This window comes from Delphinus delphis, chromosome 7 (assembly GCF_949987515.2).
Source record: "Delphinus delphis chromosome 7, mDelDel1.2, whole genome shotgun sequence".
Taxonomy (NCBI): domain Eukaryota; kingdom Metazoa; phylum Chordata; class Mammalia; order Artiodactyla; family Delphinidae; genus Delphinus; species Delphinus delphis.
In genome coordinates, this window is record NC_082689.1 from 112,277,521 (window position 1) to 112,293,712 (window position 16,192).

The window sequence follows — 16,192 nt, forward strand, 5'->3', positions numbered from 1 at the left end:
CTTACTCCTCTATCTTGACTCAATTCTCTTTGATCCATTTTGAATTAATTTTTCTATATGGTATAAGGTAAGGATCCACCTTCATACTTTTGCATGTTGCATCCAATTTTCCCAGCATCGTTTGTGGAAAAAATGGTCCTTTCTCCATTGAATAGTTTTGACATTCTTATCAAAGGGCGCCAAATATGTAAGGGTTTATTTCTGGGCTGGCTATTATATTCCATTGTTCTGTATGTCTGTCCTTATGCCAGTAGTATCTGTTTTGTTTACTGTAGCTTTGTAATAAGTTTTCAAATTATGAAGTGTGAGTTCTCCAACTTTGTTCTTTTTCAGGATTGTTTTGGCTCTTTTGAGTCCCTTGAGATTCCATGTGAATTTCAAGATAGGTTGTTCTATTCCTGCAAAAGAGAATCTATTGGGATTTTTGTAGGGATTGCATTGAATCTTTAGATTGCTTTAGATAGTATTTTCATTTTAGCAATATTAAATCTTCCAATCCATGAACACGAGTTATCTTTCTACTTATTTATGTCTTAAATTTTTTTCAGCAATACTTTATAGTTTTCAACGTACAATTATTTTGCCTCCTTGGTTAAATTCATTCCCAAGTGTTTTATTTTTTATGCTATGAAATTGTTTTATTCATTTCCTTTTTGGATTGTTCATTGTTAGTGTATGGAAATTCAACTGATATTTGTTGATTTTGTATCTTTCAACTTGGCTGAATTAATTTATTAACTCTAGCAGTCTTCTTGTGGATCTTTAGAATTTTCTATTTTTAAAATCATGTTGTCTGAAAGTGTGCATCCTTGTCTTATGTCTGATCTTAGGAGAAAGTTTCAGTCTTTTTACCATTGAGGGTAATGTTAGCTGTGAGTTTTTAATTCCCTTTGTCGTGTTGAGGATATTTCTTTCTATTCCTAGTTTATTGAGTATTTTTTATCATGAAAGGGTGTTGGATATTGTAAAATGCCTTTTCTGCATCAGTTGAGATGATCATGTGGTTTTTTCCTTCATCTTATTAATGGCATGTATTACATAGTTTGTTTTTTGTATATTGAACCATTCTTGCACTTCAGGAATAAAACTCACTTGGTCTTGGTGTATAATCCTTTTACTATGCTGCTGAATTCAGTTTGCTAGTATTTTGTTGAGAATTTTTGTATCTATATATTCATAAGAAATATTGGTATGTAGTTTTCTTGTAGTTTCTTTTCTGGCTTTGGTATCAGGGTAGTGCTGACCTCATGGAATCAGTTAGGAACTATTCCCACCTCTTCAATATTTTGGAAGAGTTTCAGCGTAATTAGTTTTAAATCCTCCTTGAATGTTTGATGGAATTTACCAGTTAAGCCATCTTGTCCTAGGCTTTTCTCTACTGAGAGATTTTTTTATTACTGACATAGTCTCCTTATTAGTTATAGGTCTATTCAGATTTTCTTTTTCTTCGTGATTCTATTTTTTTTTTTTTTGCAGTACGCGGGCCTCTCACTGTTGTGGCCTCTCCTGTTGTGGAGCACAGGCTCCAGACATGCAGGCTCAGTGGCCATGGCTCACGGGCCCAGCGGCTCCGCGGCATGTGGGATCTTCCCGGACCGGGGCACGAACCCGTGTCCCCTGCATCGGCAGGCAGACTCTCAACCACTGCGCCACCAGGGAAGCCCCTCTTCGTGATTCATTTTTATAGATGTACATTTCTAGGAATTTGTCCATTTCATCTAGGTTATGCAATTGGTTGATATATAAATGTTCATAGCATTCTCTTATTATCTTTTTTATTTTTATAAAATTGGTAGTGATATCTCCACTTATATTTCTGATTTCAGTACTTTGAGTCTTCTCTCTTTTGTACTCAGTTTAAGCTAAATGTGTGTCAATTTAGTTGATCTTTTCAAAAGATCAACTTTGGTTTTGATGACTTTTTCCTGTTTTATTTTTTTTTCTCTTCTCTATTGTATTTATCTCCACTAAGTTTTATTGCTTCTTTCCTTCTACTGGCTATGGGTTAGTTTATTCTTCTTTTTCTAGTTCCTTAAAATATAAATTTAGGTTATCGATTTGAGATCTTTCTTCTTTTTTAATGTATGCATTGTAGCAATAAATTTCCTACTTAGCACTGCTTTCTCTGCATCCTGTAAGTTTTGGTATATTGTGTCTCTTTTTATTTGTCTCAAGTATTTTCTAATAAAGCTTGCCGATTCTTTACTCAGCCATGTTTAATTCTGCATTTAATTTGCAGTGTTTTTGACTTCTAGCATATTCTTTGCATTTCTTTCTTGGAATTCTTCCTGTCAGCTATATTACCACTTGTTCTTGCATTTTGCCTACTTTTTTCACTCGAACTCTTAACATATTAATCAATCTTATTTTATAATCTTTATGTGATAATTCCAACATCTGTGACTGGTTCTGGCAATAGCTTTGTCCCTCAGACATTGTTTACTCTTGGCTTTAACAGGCTTTATAATTTTTTGTTGAAAGCCAGACATTGTATAGGGTAATAGGTACTGAGGTAAATAGGTTTTTAGTGTGAGGATTTATGTTAATCTGGCTAAGAGTTGGGCTGCTTTAATATTTCTTATAACTATAGGCACCAGAGGCTTCATATTACTCTAGTGGGCTTACTTTTTCCTCCCTTCTTTTCTTTGTGGCTTCCTTTTGTTCTGATCTTTAGAGAGAGTCTTTGTCTTGTAGCTCTTTTAGTTTTAATCCACAGTTCTTATTACTGGAGGCTTATTAGTGTGGTAATGGGGTTAGTCAGGAGGGAGAGAATGTGCCCTTATCTTCTAAGCTTCTAATCAGTCTGTCTTTTGTGGGCCTGTGCCCCCAGGGTGGGGTTAAGCCTTCCAAAACCCTAGTCCCTTCTGGCCCACCATTTCCAGTTTTGTATTTTGGAGTCCTTTTCTGGTTAACTGTCCTTTTCTTTTTATCTTTCTTTCTATCTATATTTCTTTTTCTTAAGTGAGACAGGAAGGCTGGAGATGACAGGGGTCGGGTGGAGTGCCTTCCTTCAGCTTGGAAAAGTCTTCAGAATAGTCCCCTGGGGAAGCCCCTCCCCTTTACATAGGCCTGTTAGGGAGAAGGTTATGGAGGGTTTCACAATGGCTACTCTTCTTCCTTTGCCAAGCCCATGAGGGGGTCTTTTGTCCTCACCCTGAAAACACAGTGTGGTTCCTGGAGGAAAGCCATGAAAGTGTGAGTCCCCCTTTACTGCCCAGCCCCTTATAGCTTCTTATTCAGCCTACAGCCACTTGTCAAAACGACTCCTGAACAGTTCCTACCAGTTCTTTGGCATCTTGCACCAGGTCTTGGTTGCCTCGTTTCTCTGGATGCACCTTTGCCTCCAGACTTCAGAGGAGTTATTTGCTCTGTGACCTCTGTTTTCTGATGAATCAAGGAAAGTCATGGATTTTCAGGTTGTCCACATTTTTCTTGTTGTAAGGATGGGAATGACAACTTTTAAGGCCTTATACATAATAACAAAAGAACTCACCTCTCCCCTTCCAAAGATGGGGGTGTGTAGTATGTTTGTATGAGCATGGAGCCCAGGCCATTAACATCAGGCCCTTAAGGTAGGTGGGCATTGGGGTGGAGACATAGAAGCAGGATGCACTGTTCATTTTAAAAATTACATCTGTTCCTTGTTAAATTTCACTTTTATAGTTTTGAAGAGGACTTTCAGAGAGAACATTTAGGAGAAAAAGGAGTGCGTGCAGCATTGTTTGTAACAGCAAAAATGGGAAATAACTTGACTATCCATCAACAGGAGAGTGTTTAAATCACTTGCCACATACAGGAGACTGCTGTGCAGCTTTCAAGAGAATGGAGAACCTGTGTGCTCCTGGTGCCTGCTTAGTTCAAGGAAGACATCTGTGATATGGTGTGCAGTAAGAAAAAAGGTTCAAGTCCATGTGTGTTTATGTCATGGGCAGAGAAAGGGTCTGAGGACACACCCAATGTTCAAGAAGGACAGGGAAGAGGAGGCTCTGCACTTGGCATTGTTTGAATTGGTTGTAGTAAGTGGGTATTAACTTTGATTCAAAACAACAGGGGGTAATGGAGGAATTGGAGGAGACTCACTTTTCATTGTTCTCCCTTCTGTGTCATTTGAGTTTTGTATTCTGTATATTTGTCCCCATTTTATAAAAATAAATAAATAAATAAGCAAACAAACAAATAAATAAACTGAAGAGCCAGGAAAGGTAAGAAGCACCCCCAATGTAGTTGGCAGGCACTTCCCCAACCTGTGCTGGCCTTCACCTCCTTCTTCTTTCCAGCACCTTCTCCTGCTCTCTTCCCTGCCCTCCTGGTCCACCCTGGCCACCCTGCTGTAGGGCCCAGGCCTCCCCCAGCTGGGAGGCTGCCTGGGTACCTTCCTATTTTCTAACTCAACTTCAGAAGGTTGGAAGGGCAGAAGCACAGTGCACAGGCTCCAGGGTGAACCCCAGCTCACCCACCACTGTGTGACCCTGGGACATCTGTGAGCTGGGGACAACTGGACCTACTTCTCAGGATTTTACTTTACATGGGAAAACTCTTCTATAACCTCTACAGCCACGTGTGAATGAGAGGGCTGGAAATTGACCAGAGTTATGAAAATGCCCCAAGCAGGTCTCTTCCACACCCATCACTGGGTTAGGCACCTGTCCCAGGAGCTGGACCCTGAAGTTCCCCTCTTCCTCCCAGTGCGTCACCTCGAGGACATCCTTGAGGACTGTGAAGCCCAGTCAGAATGGCATTGCCTGGACCCATCTTGCTGGGGAGGGCAGCCTGAGGGGTGGGGTACAGAAAGAGAGATGGGCTGAGGGACCCTTGACTCAGTGCACACAAGAGGAAGATCACACAGCCTCTTTCACTCTCCCAGCAGGGCGCCTAGAACACCACTGCTGGGACCACTCCCCAGATTGCTGAGTGAGAATCTCTGCAGTGCTGGGATTGCCTAAAATGCTCCCCAGATTGAGAGCCACTGGGCAATATTTCCTCCCAGTAGGCATGGTCCTAAGTCCTTGTTTCTGCTGCCCTGCTGTTGGGTCACCGTGCACCTGCTTCACCATGGACTCTGAGCCCTGGGTCCCCTTTGGTACTGCCCTCCTGACTCCAGGCCTCTCCTGACCTGGACCACTTTGGTTCCTGCCCTTCCCAGTGCTCTTGGACCAGGCTGGTTCTTCCACATCTCCAGAAGTCATTGTGTCACATCAAGGAAGTCTCCATCAGAACTTCTGCCAGGTTAAACCCAACTCTGCTGCTCTCTAGACACAAGGCCCACAGGCAACAAGAAATCAGAAAACCATGTACAACCTTTTGATATTTCATTCTTGTAACAGTATTTACTGAGCACTTGCTCTGCTCAGGTGCGGTACAAAGTAACGGAGATGCACTCCTGGAACCCAGACACCTGTGCCCTAAAAGAAGGGAGGAGAGGAGGCTTCGAGAGGGGTGTTCATGGCAGGAGCCTACCGAGAGCTGGACCCTAGGAGCCGGGGTTCGGCTCCGACACCATCAGTCCCACACACTGCCCGAGTGTGTCATGGGCAAGCCACATCCGCACCCTGGCCTCGGTTTCCATGTCAGAAACCAGGAGAGCAGCTGCATTCCGATTGCTGCAGGGATGCAGCGAGCTACTCCACATGTCACCTGCTCCCATCTAGGCCCAATAACGCTGTCGTGACCACTTGTGGCAGTCCTGGGAGGAAGGGTCAAGTGTGGCTTCCCAGAAAGGCTAGCCCTGACCTTCCTTGTGTCCTGTCTCGATGGGCCTGGTCAGGAGCCCTGTCATGCCCTTTTGAACCTCCCATGTGCTGCATGCATCCTCCACACAGTGGGCCCCAGGAAGCAGTTGTTAATGAGGGCCGTGGAGCGTGTTCTAGCGTGAAACAAAGCCTCAGACAATCAGGAGAGGCCCCAGCCTGTGGTCAGCTTGCCAGACTGCATCCCTCCATCTGGAATTCCTCCCTCATCACTGGGCCTGCCCCCTTTCTAGGCTGGCCTCTCTTCTAGAAAAAGCTTCATAGCTGCCTGTGGCATACTCCCCCCCCACGCACCCCCCACCCCCGCCTGGCACCTCACCACAACAGGGCAGCTGAGGCAGGATCTAATCGTAGGGAACCCTGGCAGGGGGCTGGCTGCTGGCCTGCTGCCCTGAGGCTGGCCAGACAGACACCTGCCCTTCCTGAGGTGCGAGCCACCTTTCCCTCTGTGATTCTGAATGTTTGGTGCTGTGCACATGTGGCTTTCGAGGGGTTGGGGGATACAGCCTCATTCAAAGGTGAGCCTTCCTGAAGCGGGAGGCTAGAATGCTTGGCAGCATGGAGGGCAAGAATGGCAGTGTGGAGAATCAGTCAGCTTCTTCCCCAAGAGTATCTTGCCACCTGTAGCTCAGTTAGAGAATGCAAGCTGGGGAAAATCATTGTTTGGATGGGATGCTTTGTGACAGAGAACACCCATAGGCCAGAGTCTGCAGGGTCTGGCCAGCCCTGGCAAGGTTGCACAGGAATGCATGGCATCTGCTGGTTCAAGGCTCTTGCTGAGATGGCTGGTTCTGCTTCCGATTCCCTCAGAGAAGCCCTTCAGGGTCCCGAAGGCTGTGGCTGCTCATCCTGGGGGTGGAGAGCAGGCTGGGGTGGGGCAAGTGGGCACTCCCAAGCTCATCTGCAGCCCCCTACCCCTGTCTCAAGCGCCTACTCCTGAGCCTCAGACCCCCCACTCACATTTATTACTCTCAACCCTTGTGCAGAGTTATCAGCACAATATGTACCCTTTATAATATGTACCATTTCCATCCCATCAGTTTCAAACCCGAGCTCCTCTCTCTGACATGCTGTATGAGGAGTGGTCAAATGTGGCTACTTCACATCTGGGTTTAGACGCTTCATTTTTTGGTGGGAAAATCGGTGAGGCACATTTTGAGAGCACTAGAAGCTTTGCGATTGTCCTTGGCCTTGGGCTGCCCGGGACCTATTCTGGCTGAGCTGGTGGGTTCAGCTATGGATGCCTCCATGTTAAAATGCCCCGCCCCACTGAGTCCTGCCACCCCCTCCCCCTCAATACAGTCCTCACATCGGGGACAAAGGGTGGAGATTTGGGTCTTAGGCTCTCCTGAGTGTGACCACAAAGACACAAGACCGTTCCAAAGGTGGGTCTCAGCCATGCTGGCCTGGGAGCTCGCACTTCCTGCTGGTTGCAGAGGATGCCCTCGTGGTCCAAGAAGCTGCAGCGGCTTTCTGGGGCACTTGCAGAGTGGGCCCCCTCCCACTGGCTGTTGGAAGTGAGGGCCAGAATTCCTGGCAGGTGATCCCAGGCAGCAGGACTGAGGGGGCTATGAGTCCAGCTGGCTCCTGTGTGCAGCCTGCTCTATAGCCCTTGAGCTGAGCTGCAGAGGCTGGTCCTCCACAGAGGCATGGGCCTGGGCATCCAGCCTGGCGGGCTCCACCCTGATCTGGCTCAGGTCCAGAATGCGGCCTGGGCACCTCTGGTCCTGTGGGCTGTGGAGTGGGCTGGCCAGGGAGGGCAGGCCACATAGGGCAGCCATGCTAGGGAAGCTGTCAGGCTGTTTCTGTTGCAGAACGTCAGGGCCCCTGGCCTGAGGCTGCCCGCGGAGCCCGCTACCTGTGTTCTGCCTGGGGGGCTGACAGTCTGGGTGGATCTGTAGGGCTGCCACCCGGGCCACACAGCCTGTCAGAGTGAGCTCTAAATCCACGGTGCTCCCCCCGAGACCTGGCCTCCAGGGACCTTGGAAACACCCCAGGTTCCCAGGAAAACTGGGCTCCTGGGAGCCAGGCCAGGCAGAGGGGTTTGGGACCTTGTTTTTGCTGGATGTGTTGGTTGCCATGGGGGCTGCAGACCCCACAGAGGAGAACGAGCCTTCAGGGTGGCCTTGTGTCCCTTCTTCCCCAGAGACCTGCACACACTCCAGAGGGGGGTCCCTGGATGGAGAGCTGGTCCCCTGCTTGGTCCCCGCTAGGACCTCACTCACTCCAGCAAGCGGGCCCTTGGGGCCCGAACATGCCCACAGCTCCTGCCTGCTGGGTGCTGAGCTCACGGAGGTCCTCCCCGCATCTAAGGCCCGGGTCCCCCCGCCCTCCAGCTTCACTGGACCTAGGCACACCTCAGAGCCAGCTCCTGGTTTCTCCACCAGTCCTCCCGGGGGCGTTGCAGGCTCCCTGGGGGCCGAGGCAGGCGGGACACGGAGCTCTGGGCTCCGGCGGAGCCAGTTGATAATGCCCATGGTGATGGCAAGCTCGGTGTCGCAGAGCTTCAGCAGGCACTCCTTGCCCCTCCAGGAGCTCTGCAGGAAGCTCTGGCTGAGCAGGTCTGGGCCTGGAGCGGCGGCCAGGTTCTCTTCTGCCCCCACGTGGAAGCTGCACATGGACAGCGGGGCTCCCAGGGCCGGCCCCGACAGACTCTCAGACACGCACAGGTCGTCGTCCAGGCTCGGGCTCCCAGGGCCCTCGGTGGGGTCATAGAAGAGCTCGTAGAGGGCGTCTCCGCTGTAGCTGTCCCTGGGGAAGGCGGCTGCGGGTGTGCCTGGGCTCGGGGCCTCCTTCTTGTCCTCCTCGAGGCCTGGTGAGAAGGAGTCGTAGTAGCCCTCGTCGCTCGTGGACACAGACTCTGGCCGCTCGCTCTTGGGCGTGCCCGTGTCTATGGAGCTGGCTTTGGAGCCACCGTGGGGGTCCCTGCATGGGCACAGGGGGAGCTCAGCAAGCCCAGCTGCATCTGGCCTGGGCTTGTCTGTGTCTGACCCCTGGGGGCCCCCCAGCCACGGACCTAGCAGGGCGCGCTGTTGCTGCCTCACCGAGTGATTCACACGGTCCCAGAACTTGTCAAAGTCAGACATCTCGTTCTGGGCAGGCGATGCCAGCTGCTCTACGCTGCCCTGGAAGGGGCCCCTGGAAGCCATGCAGTCAGGGGCCTGGGATGCCCGGGCAGGGCTCTCCAGGCCCTCATGCAGCTCCAGGGAGGGCACTGAGCTCTCGTCTGCAAAGATCTCCCCGCAGCCGGTGAGTGAGTCAAAGCTCTTGAGCGAGGCCACATCCTCACACAGGGCCCTGCAGAGGTCAAAGGAGGAGTCGGGTAGGAACTCACTGTCAGACAGGTCCTGGCACAGGCTGTCCAGTCCCAGCCCCTCGCCCAAGGGGAAGCAAGCTGTGCCTTGCTGCCCTCCAGCCTCTGATGGGCCTTCAGGGGAGGACAAGCTCTTCCCCTTGGTTGCCAGCGAGGCCAAATTCTCAGTTTTGTTTCTGCGGATGTGGAATAGATTCCGAAAACATTTCTTGGGTCGTTTCAGGGAAATTCTCTTCCTTGGGATGCTCTTGGCCACAGCTGGTACAAAGGGCATCTGGGGCACAAAGTGGCGGTAGTCAATCATGCGCTGGCTCCTGGGGGGCCCTGGGAAGCTTGCGCTGCCCACCAGCTGCCCTGTAGCTGCGGCTGCCCTGTCAGCCCTGGGCACAGTGTCTTGAGTCTTGCTCTTCTGCACCAGTTTGAAGGTGGTCCCACAGAGAGCTGCAGGCCCCCCGTTGGCGTCTGGCTGGGCCCCCTTGTCGGAGCACCTGTCATATCCTTGGGTGCTGGGACTGACCTGGGGGCCCCTCTCACTGTGGGGTCGCTGCTGCCCTCCTGGTGAGACTGCATCCTCCGTGGCCGGGGCAGTGGCTGCTGCATCTGGGGGTTTCTCATGGTCAATCTGCAGGCTAGATTTGATGAATGTCTTTCCTCTCTTCAGCTCCATGCTGCAGTGTCCCTGCTGCTGTGGAGGAAAGAAGGAGGCACTCGGTATCCAAGATGGACGCCTGTGGTTCTAGAAGACATGTGTTTGCCTCCCCCACCCACCCACCCCCCCACTGCCCACATTGGCATGGGAGCTGAGCTCTGACATCAGAGCTTGGATCCTCTGTGGAGGCAAGAGGAGAGGGAGATGGGAACTGCCACATCCACAGGCTTGCTGCTCCAGCCTTTGTAGATAACTGATACCCAATACCCAGAGAAGTTAAGTCATGTGCTTAAAGGCAGACAACAGGAGACAAAATGAGAGCATACTGGGGTCTGGTACTCCTGTAGTCGTGATCTTGCGACTCCCTTGAGCATCCTTTCAGAGCTTATCTGGGCAAGTTAGACTTCCATGTCCAGGCCCGGCACTCTACCCACAGCACCATATCCTTAGGAGGAGTATCATGGCCCTTCTGAGTGGATGAAGCAGAGGACTCAATAAATAAGTTGCTTCCTTCATGCAAGAGACAGGGAAACCCAAGCCTACTTCCTGGGCTGGGCGCAGTGGGCCATGTGGGTGTGGGGGGAGGGAAGACACATGCATGCCCTCCAGGACTGCTGCATCTGTTTGAGGAGGGAAGACTCAGTCTACACAGAGGCCATCAGGCAAGGCACAGCCAAGCATCTCATGGTGCACGAGAGCTTGCGCACGGAGGAGAGAGCAATGTGGCAGAAGGCAAAGGGAGGAGACAAGCAGGAGACCAGGAACAGGCAGACGGGCCACACACAGCACACCATGAGCTGGAAGAGCAGGCAGGGGTCGTCTTTCGTGGACGTCCTAACTGATAAACATTGCTACCTGGAGTGCCATCCAGAGAAAGGCTCTGATGCCCAGTCTGAGTTCAATGGGAAAGAGTGCTGGAATAGCTTATTGATGTCTGTCCTGGGTTCGGGAGTGGGAAGGTGGTAAGGGTGTTAACAACTTGATCATCCTTGCACAGCTGGGGAGTTTGGCCTTACCCCCAGTCAGGGAAGAGCTACTGAAGTCTTCTGAGGGAGTGGGTGGAAGCAGTGGCATAATGAAGCTGATGGTCTGAGACCATTTATCTGCTGTCTGAGTGGAGGATGGACTAAATCAGGAGAGAGGCTCTGAACAGAGAAGACTCACAAGAGGAAGCTAAAATGGACTGGGTATATGGAGATAAGGTCTAGATGGAAACTGCAGTTCTAAGCATGAAAAAGAGGGGTAAAGTCATAGGGTCTTTCAAAGGAAGAAACACTAGGATTTAGCAACTAAATAAAGAAAGACAAGCAGGCCAGAAGTCATAAACACTGAGGCCAGGATTCATGCCATGAGGGGGACCATAGGAGTGGGAAAAGTCCAGAAAGTGGAGAGGATGAGATGTGAGCAAAGGCAAGGAAGGTACCTGTGTTAAGAGCTGGTTTGGGGGAGAGGAGCAAGGGTCTAGTTTTAAACCATTGCCTTTGGGGTGAGTTTGGAGACCCACAAGACCACATCAAAAGAAGGCAGGAGCTTCCCTGGTGGTACAGTGGTTGAGAGTCCGCCTGCCGATGCAGGGGACACGGGTTCATGCCTCGGTCCAGGAAGATCCCACATGCCGCAGAGCGGCTGGGCCCGTGAGCCATGGACGCTGGGCCTGCGTGTCCGGAGCCTGTGCTCCGCAACGAAAGGACCGGGAACCGCAAAAAGAAAAAAAAAAAAAAAAAAAAGAGGGCCATGCTATATCAGTAAACAAAGGATGTCACAGTCATCAGCGATTGCAGCCCTCCAATATGAGCCAGTGAGCCCTGAGGAAACTCAGGAAGGAAAGAATACCTGCCATCTAGCAGCCATCAGACTGCAGCCACTCCCACGATCAGCCCTCAGGAAACTCAGGATGTGAAAACACAGGATGCTGGCCCAGGTAGCTGAGGTGCATATCAAAGGAATGATTTCAGTGAGCCCAGAATCTTGCATCTTCCCATACACAGAAAAGTGCTAAATTCCTTAACTTGGGATAGCAGGTTTTCTTTAATTAACAATAATATTTTGACGTTCAGACTACCTGCCCTTTGTTGCAAAACTTCTATATAACCTGATTCCCCCGCTTGCCTCTTCTGAGCAGTTGTCTCAGGGTTACTTGAGATGCTGCCTCCTGGGCTTGAAGTCCTAAAAATCCCACCAAATAAAACATAACTCAAAAAAAAAAAAGAAGAAGAAAAAGAAGGCAGTGCTGAAGAGCACCCCCTGAGATGCCCCCCCCGCCCTGGTGTGCTGTTCCTCACAGGTACCCCGCTCCCAGGCTCCATCTGCCTCATTGTCCCCGCCTCTCCTTGGCAGTGAGGGACCTGCCAGTTGGTCCTCTGGCTGGTTTCTTGGGCTCTCCATAAGGAGTGCTCCATAGGGAGCATCTGGATTCACTCTCCCTCAGTCCACAGTCTGTGAGGGAGGAATAGAGCAGGTGTGCAGGCAAGTGGCTTTATTGGCCTGCATGCCTTTCACGCCCACTGCCAAAGAGGCCTCCCGGTCCCCTCCGGAGAGTCTCGGAAATGCTTCAACATGGGGTCCTGGAGGCGGGCGGAGGGGCTGTCTCCAGGCCCAGGTGGCAATGTTAAAGCCAAAGAGGATGAAAAGGGCTGGCAAAGTGGGCACTGCAGAGGCTCCCAGGGCAAGTGTCATGGCCTCCACCCCACTCCCACCTGTGGGCAATGCTTCCTCCCCTGCAGAGGAACACCTGGGGCCTTTGGCCAGAAGATAGTGGGAGCAGGCACCGTGTCAGGGAAGGCTGCAGAGCCCAGGCTTGGATATGGCTGCAGTCCAGCTCTTGGTGGCAGCATCCTGGACAGTGGGTCAGTCCCTCAAGCTGCCTTTCTGCCTCCTGCCAGGTGGCATGTGCCCAAGTCTTCCCCCTGTACCTGCAGACCCCATTTCCACTCCCCACAACCTTTTGTAGCCTAGCTCTGGTGGGTTTGGGTACACACAGCATAGCGGTTATTTTCTGGGCTCTGGAGTGGGAAGACCTGTATCTGAGTCTTTGTTCCCTCTACCTAACCAGGCAGAGTGCTTGGCCCATAACCTTATAAGGGACATACTACTGTAACCCCCATTTGATAAAGGAGAAATTAAGGTGCAGAAAAGTCAGTGGATTGGCCCAGGTCACACAGGTGGTAAGTAACAGACCTAGGATTTGAACCCAAGCCTGTCTGATACTAAACGTGTGCTCTTAACTGATAGACATTCTATGAACTAACAGCTCAATCTCCTCTTCGTGGGAAATCTAAACATTGAATAATAAATGTGGTTTTGTGAGAAATTTTGGAAAGCATAATGAAAATGAAGATTAAAAGCAAAAGTATAGCTCACAAACTTAGAAAAATTGTAACGGAAGGTAGTATAATTTCTATGGCAAGAAATTTTGGAGATATTCATTATGAGATTTCTGTTGCATTTATTTTTTTCCATGTTTTAGAAAAATATTTTTATTACTGTCCTTTGGGAAATAACTTCAACCAGGCATGATAAAGATTATTTCACTGTGTGCAGAATTTTGCAACTACAGAATATAAGATGGTTTATTTGATACTGATCTCTATAAATAAAACTTCTAGTTTCTTAATTCTTGTAATAATTACTGATTTAAAATCAAATTCTTGGAATAGTTACTGATTTAAAATCATGAGCAATTGGAAATTTCACCACACTCTAAAGTTGGAAAATGGTCTTTCAAAATAGCTGTCATTGCTATAGGTGTTGGGACCAAATGTCACTAACATTGCCAACCCTATTTCCTGAGTCTATTTAACACTTTGCACGTTGTTAGGACAATAAGCACTAAGGCCCAGAACAATGAACCAGAAACTTGCAAAATACTGGAGCAATCAGGTGAAATTCAGTGTGTGTTCAGTCCATTCAGTTTCCATGTTAAAACATTTTACCAGATCCCGACTCTTTGGAAATGTGGGGTCCATATGTGACATGGGTGAGAACTCCCTGAGAGGTCAGAAGACCCACTGCCCAACTGCAGTCAAGCTGAGCGGCCATCTTTCATGATAATTCTCAGGGGCAAGTGGGATTTATCTGGACAGCCAGGTGCTGGCATTCTCATTTCCTGAGGGCAAAGGCCATGTGTCCAGATTCTCAGTTGCAAAAATGCACAATCTGCCTTGTAACCCTGTGGCTAGACACCCTCTTTGTGGAGGCTGAGAGAGACTCCCCCATCATTTGCCAGCCAGGAAGGCCAATTTTCAGTTTTAACAGGTCACTCCAGGTGTGGGTGAGAAAGTAAAATAGGAGGAAGCGTGGACACAAGAGGGCAGGTTAGGAGCCAGAGGAAGGTCCAGGGGAAAGAAAGTGGTGGCAAAGGCTTCCCACGTGTGAAAGCTTACATCTCAGCATCTTACACAGAGCGTGTGCATGCATACGAACTTACTGCAAATTGAGCAAATGAAGTAATTCCATTTGCTGCTTTTCTACATTATGACTAACTTTAGCTCAACTGCCTAGAATTTTCTTTTCCTTTTGGTAAGGTAATTTTATGTTTTTCTTTCCTTTTTGAACATTAAAATGACCAGGTATTTCATGGAGTAAAATAAAAACCTTGGAGCTACACACGTGCAACAGAAACAGTTTGGAAATATAAAAATTTTGACTAATAGCTTTGGTATTTACCCTGCCTTCTCCTGCCCCACCCCCAATATCCAGGAAAATCACAAACATGAAACACAAAGGGGTGAATGGTGATAAGAGAGTAGGAACCTATGAGGGAAGCCCCGCCCAGGGACATCCTGGACATTGGGGTGGACAGGCTATGTATAGGGCAGTAGTTTATCTCTGTAAGACGCTGCCTTGTCTAAGCCAAAACCTTCAGGGTGATGGAGTGAAGGCCACTTCGGGGAGGGACAGCCTCTATGTTCTGGGATGGCTGTGGGGTGGGGAATGAAGCAGAAATAGAATCTGCAGTGTTTAGAACATCACCAATTCACCCAGCCCCCACGTTGGGGAGACAAAGGGACCTTTGGGGAGCGAAGGTCCTGGTCTACTTTTTCTAAGGGAGTCTCTGGGCATTCCTGGCCTGCCCAGTGGAGAAAAGATGGGTCTCCAGTCTTACTCGTCCCTTCCCAGTACCCGCATCCGAGGGGACAAGGTTCCCCCCTTCCGTAGCCCAGACCTTTTCAGGTCTGTGTCATCGCTCCCAGACCCCGCATCACGGAGTGGACAGAGTGCAGACACTGGTTCCTCCTCTCAGCCCGCCCATTGCGCGAAAAACGCACAAAAATTTCCAAATCGCTGCCCTCCTCCGCTCCACGCCTACATCCACGGGGCTTTGGCGACTTACCGCTGGGGCCTGGAGCGTCGCAGGACGCGGCCTTGGCAGGTCCGGGAGCCGCGCCAGATCCCGAGCTGAGCGCTCAGCACCACGGTCAGCTCCCGGCGCAGCGCGCGCCCGCCGGACCCTGGGAGGCCGAGGGCCGGCTCCCTCCCTTAGCCGCAGGAGGGGCTGGGAGGCCGCGGCAGGAGGCGGGCCCGCAAGGGTTTAGCAGCCGGAGGGCAATCGCGCCGCGGCGGGGCGGGGCCCGGCAAAGAGCCTGTCGGGCGCGTAGGCGCACCCGCGCTGTAGTGGGCGAGGCGGCGCGCGGGGCCGGGTGGGGACCGCTCTGGCAGGGCCGCCGCCCGGACCTCGCTCGGTCTCGCTTTGTTCGTGTTTATTCCGGTATCTGCCTCCGTGCGTCTCTGCCCTCCCCCGCAGGGCTGTGGTTCTGCATCCCTCAGGCCCAGCCTCTTGGGCTCCCCAGACTGACAGCCGCCCAGTCGTCTCCCCTTGCCTCCGACCGTATTTCCCCGCCGCGGTCCGAACTCCTGAGAGCGCGCAGGTGTGGGTGCCCCTAGCCTCCACAGCACGCAGCGCCGGGGCACAGTTAGCCAACCCTGTCGGAAGGGCCGAGTCACGAGCCCTCCCCAGGATTCGGAGCGGGTTTGGAAGAAGGAGCAGGCCAATCTCGAGATGCGGGACAGAGTCTTCAAGAGCCTTCCTTACAGAGTGCCTTTCTTGGGCCTGATTATATGACTAATGGGAAGGAACGAGGTGCTCCCCTCACAGGTACTCACAGTGTGGCGTCTGCCGGTGCTGTGGCCTGCCGCAGTCTTGCGGGAGGGGCAGAAGTGTTGTGGGACTCTCTCCCCGCTGAGCTGAGGAAGGAGGGTCTGCACGCTGGGAGCAGGAATAAAGTATGGAGTAAGCAACTCCGGGATGGCTCGGAGAGAAGTGCCAGGAGCATGGGTGAGGGGCGGAGCACAGGCAGGGCTGGTGGGGCGGGGTGGAGTGGGGTGAGGGGGGAGAGTACAGGCAGAGAGCGCTGGGAGGAAGTAGGAAGGAGTCTTGCAGTCCAGGCTTGGGCTGAGGCCCAAAAGAGGTCAGGGCTCCGTGGATGACGAAGGCCACTCCTTTCTTTGAGCCTGATGGGCTCCCTCCCTGTTCCCATTTCCAAA

At 50.8% G+C, this 16,192-nt stretch overlaps 1 protein-coding gene across 1 annotated transcript; it reads right to left on the bottom strand.

Moving 5' to 3' along the window:
• Window positions 1-6,057: 6,057 nt before the first annotated feature.
• On the bottom strand, window positions 6,058-15,867 carry AMER3 (APC membrane recruitment protein 3). The gene is made up of 2 exons (XM_060015743.1): window positions 15,812-15,867; window positions 6,058-9,742 (listed from the first exon to the last, which is right to left on the bottom strand). Exon 2 carries the CDS (start codon window positions 9,725-9,727, stop codon window positions 7,316-7,318), a length of 2,412 nt encoding a protein of 803 aa, XP_059871726.1. The 5' UTR covers window positions 9,728-9,742; window positions 15,812-15,867; the 3' UTR covers window positions 6,058-7,315.
• Window positions 15,868-16,192: the final 325 nt, after the last annotated feature.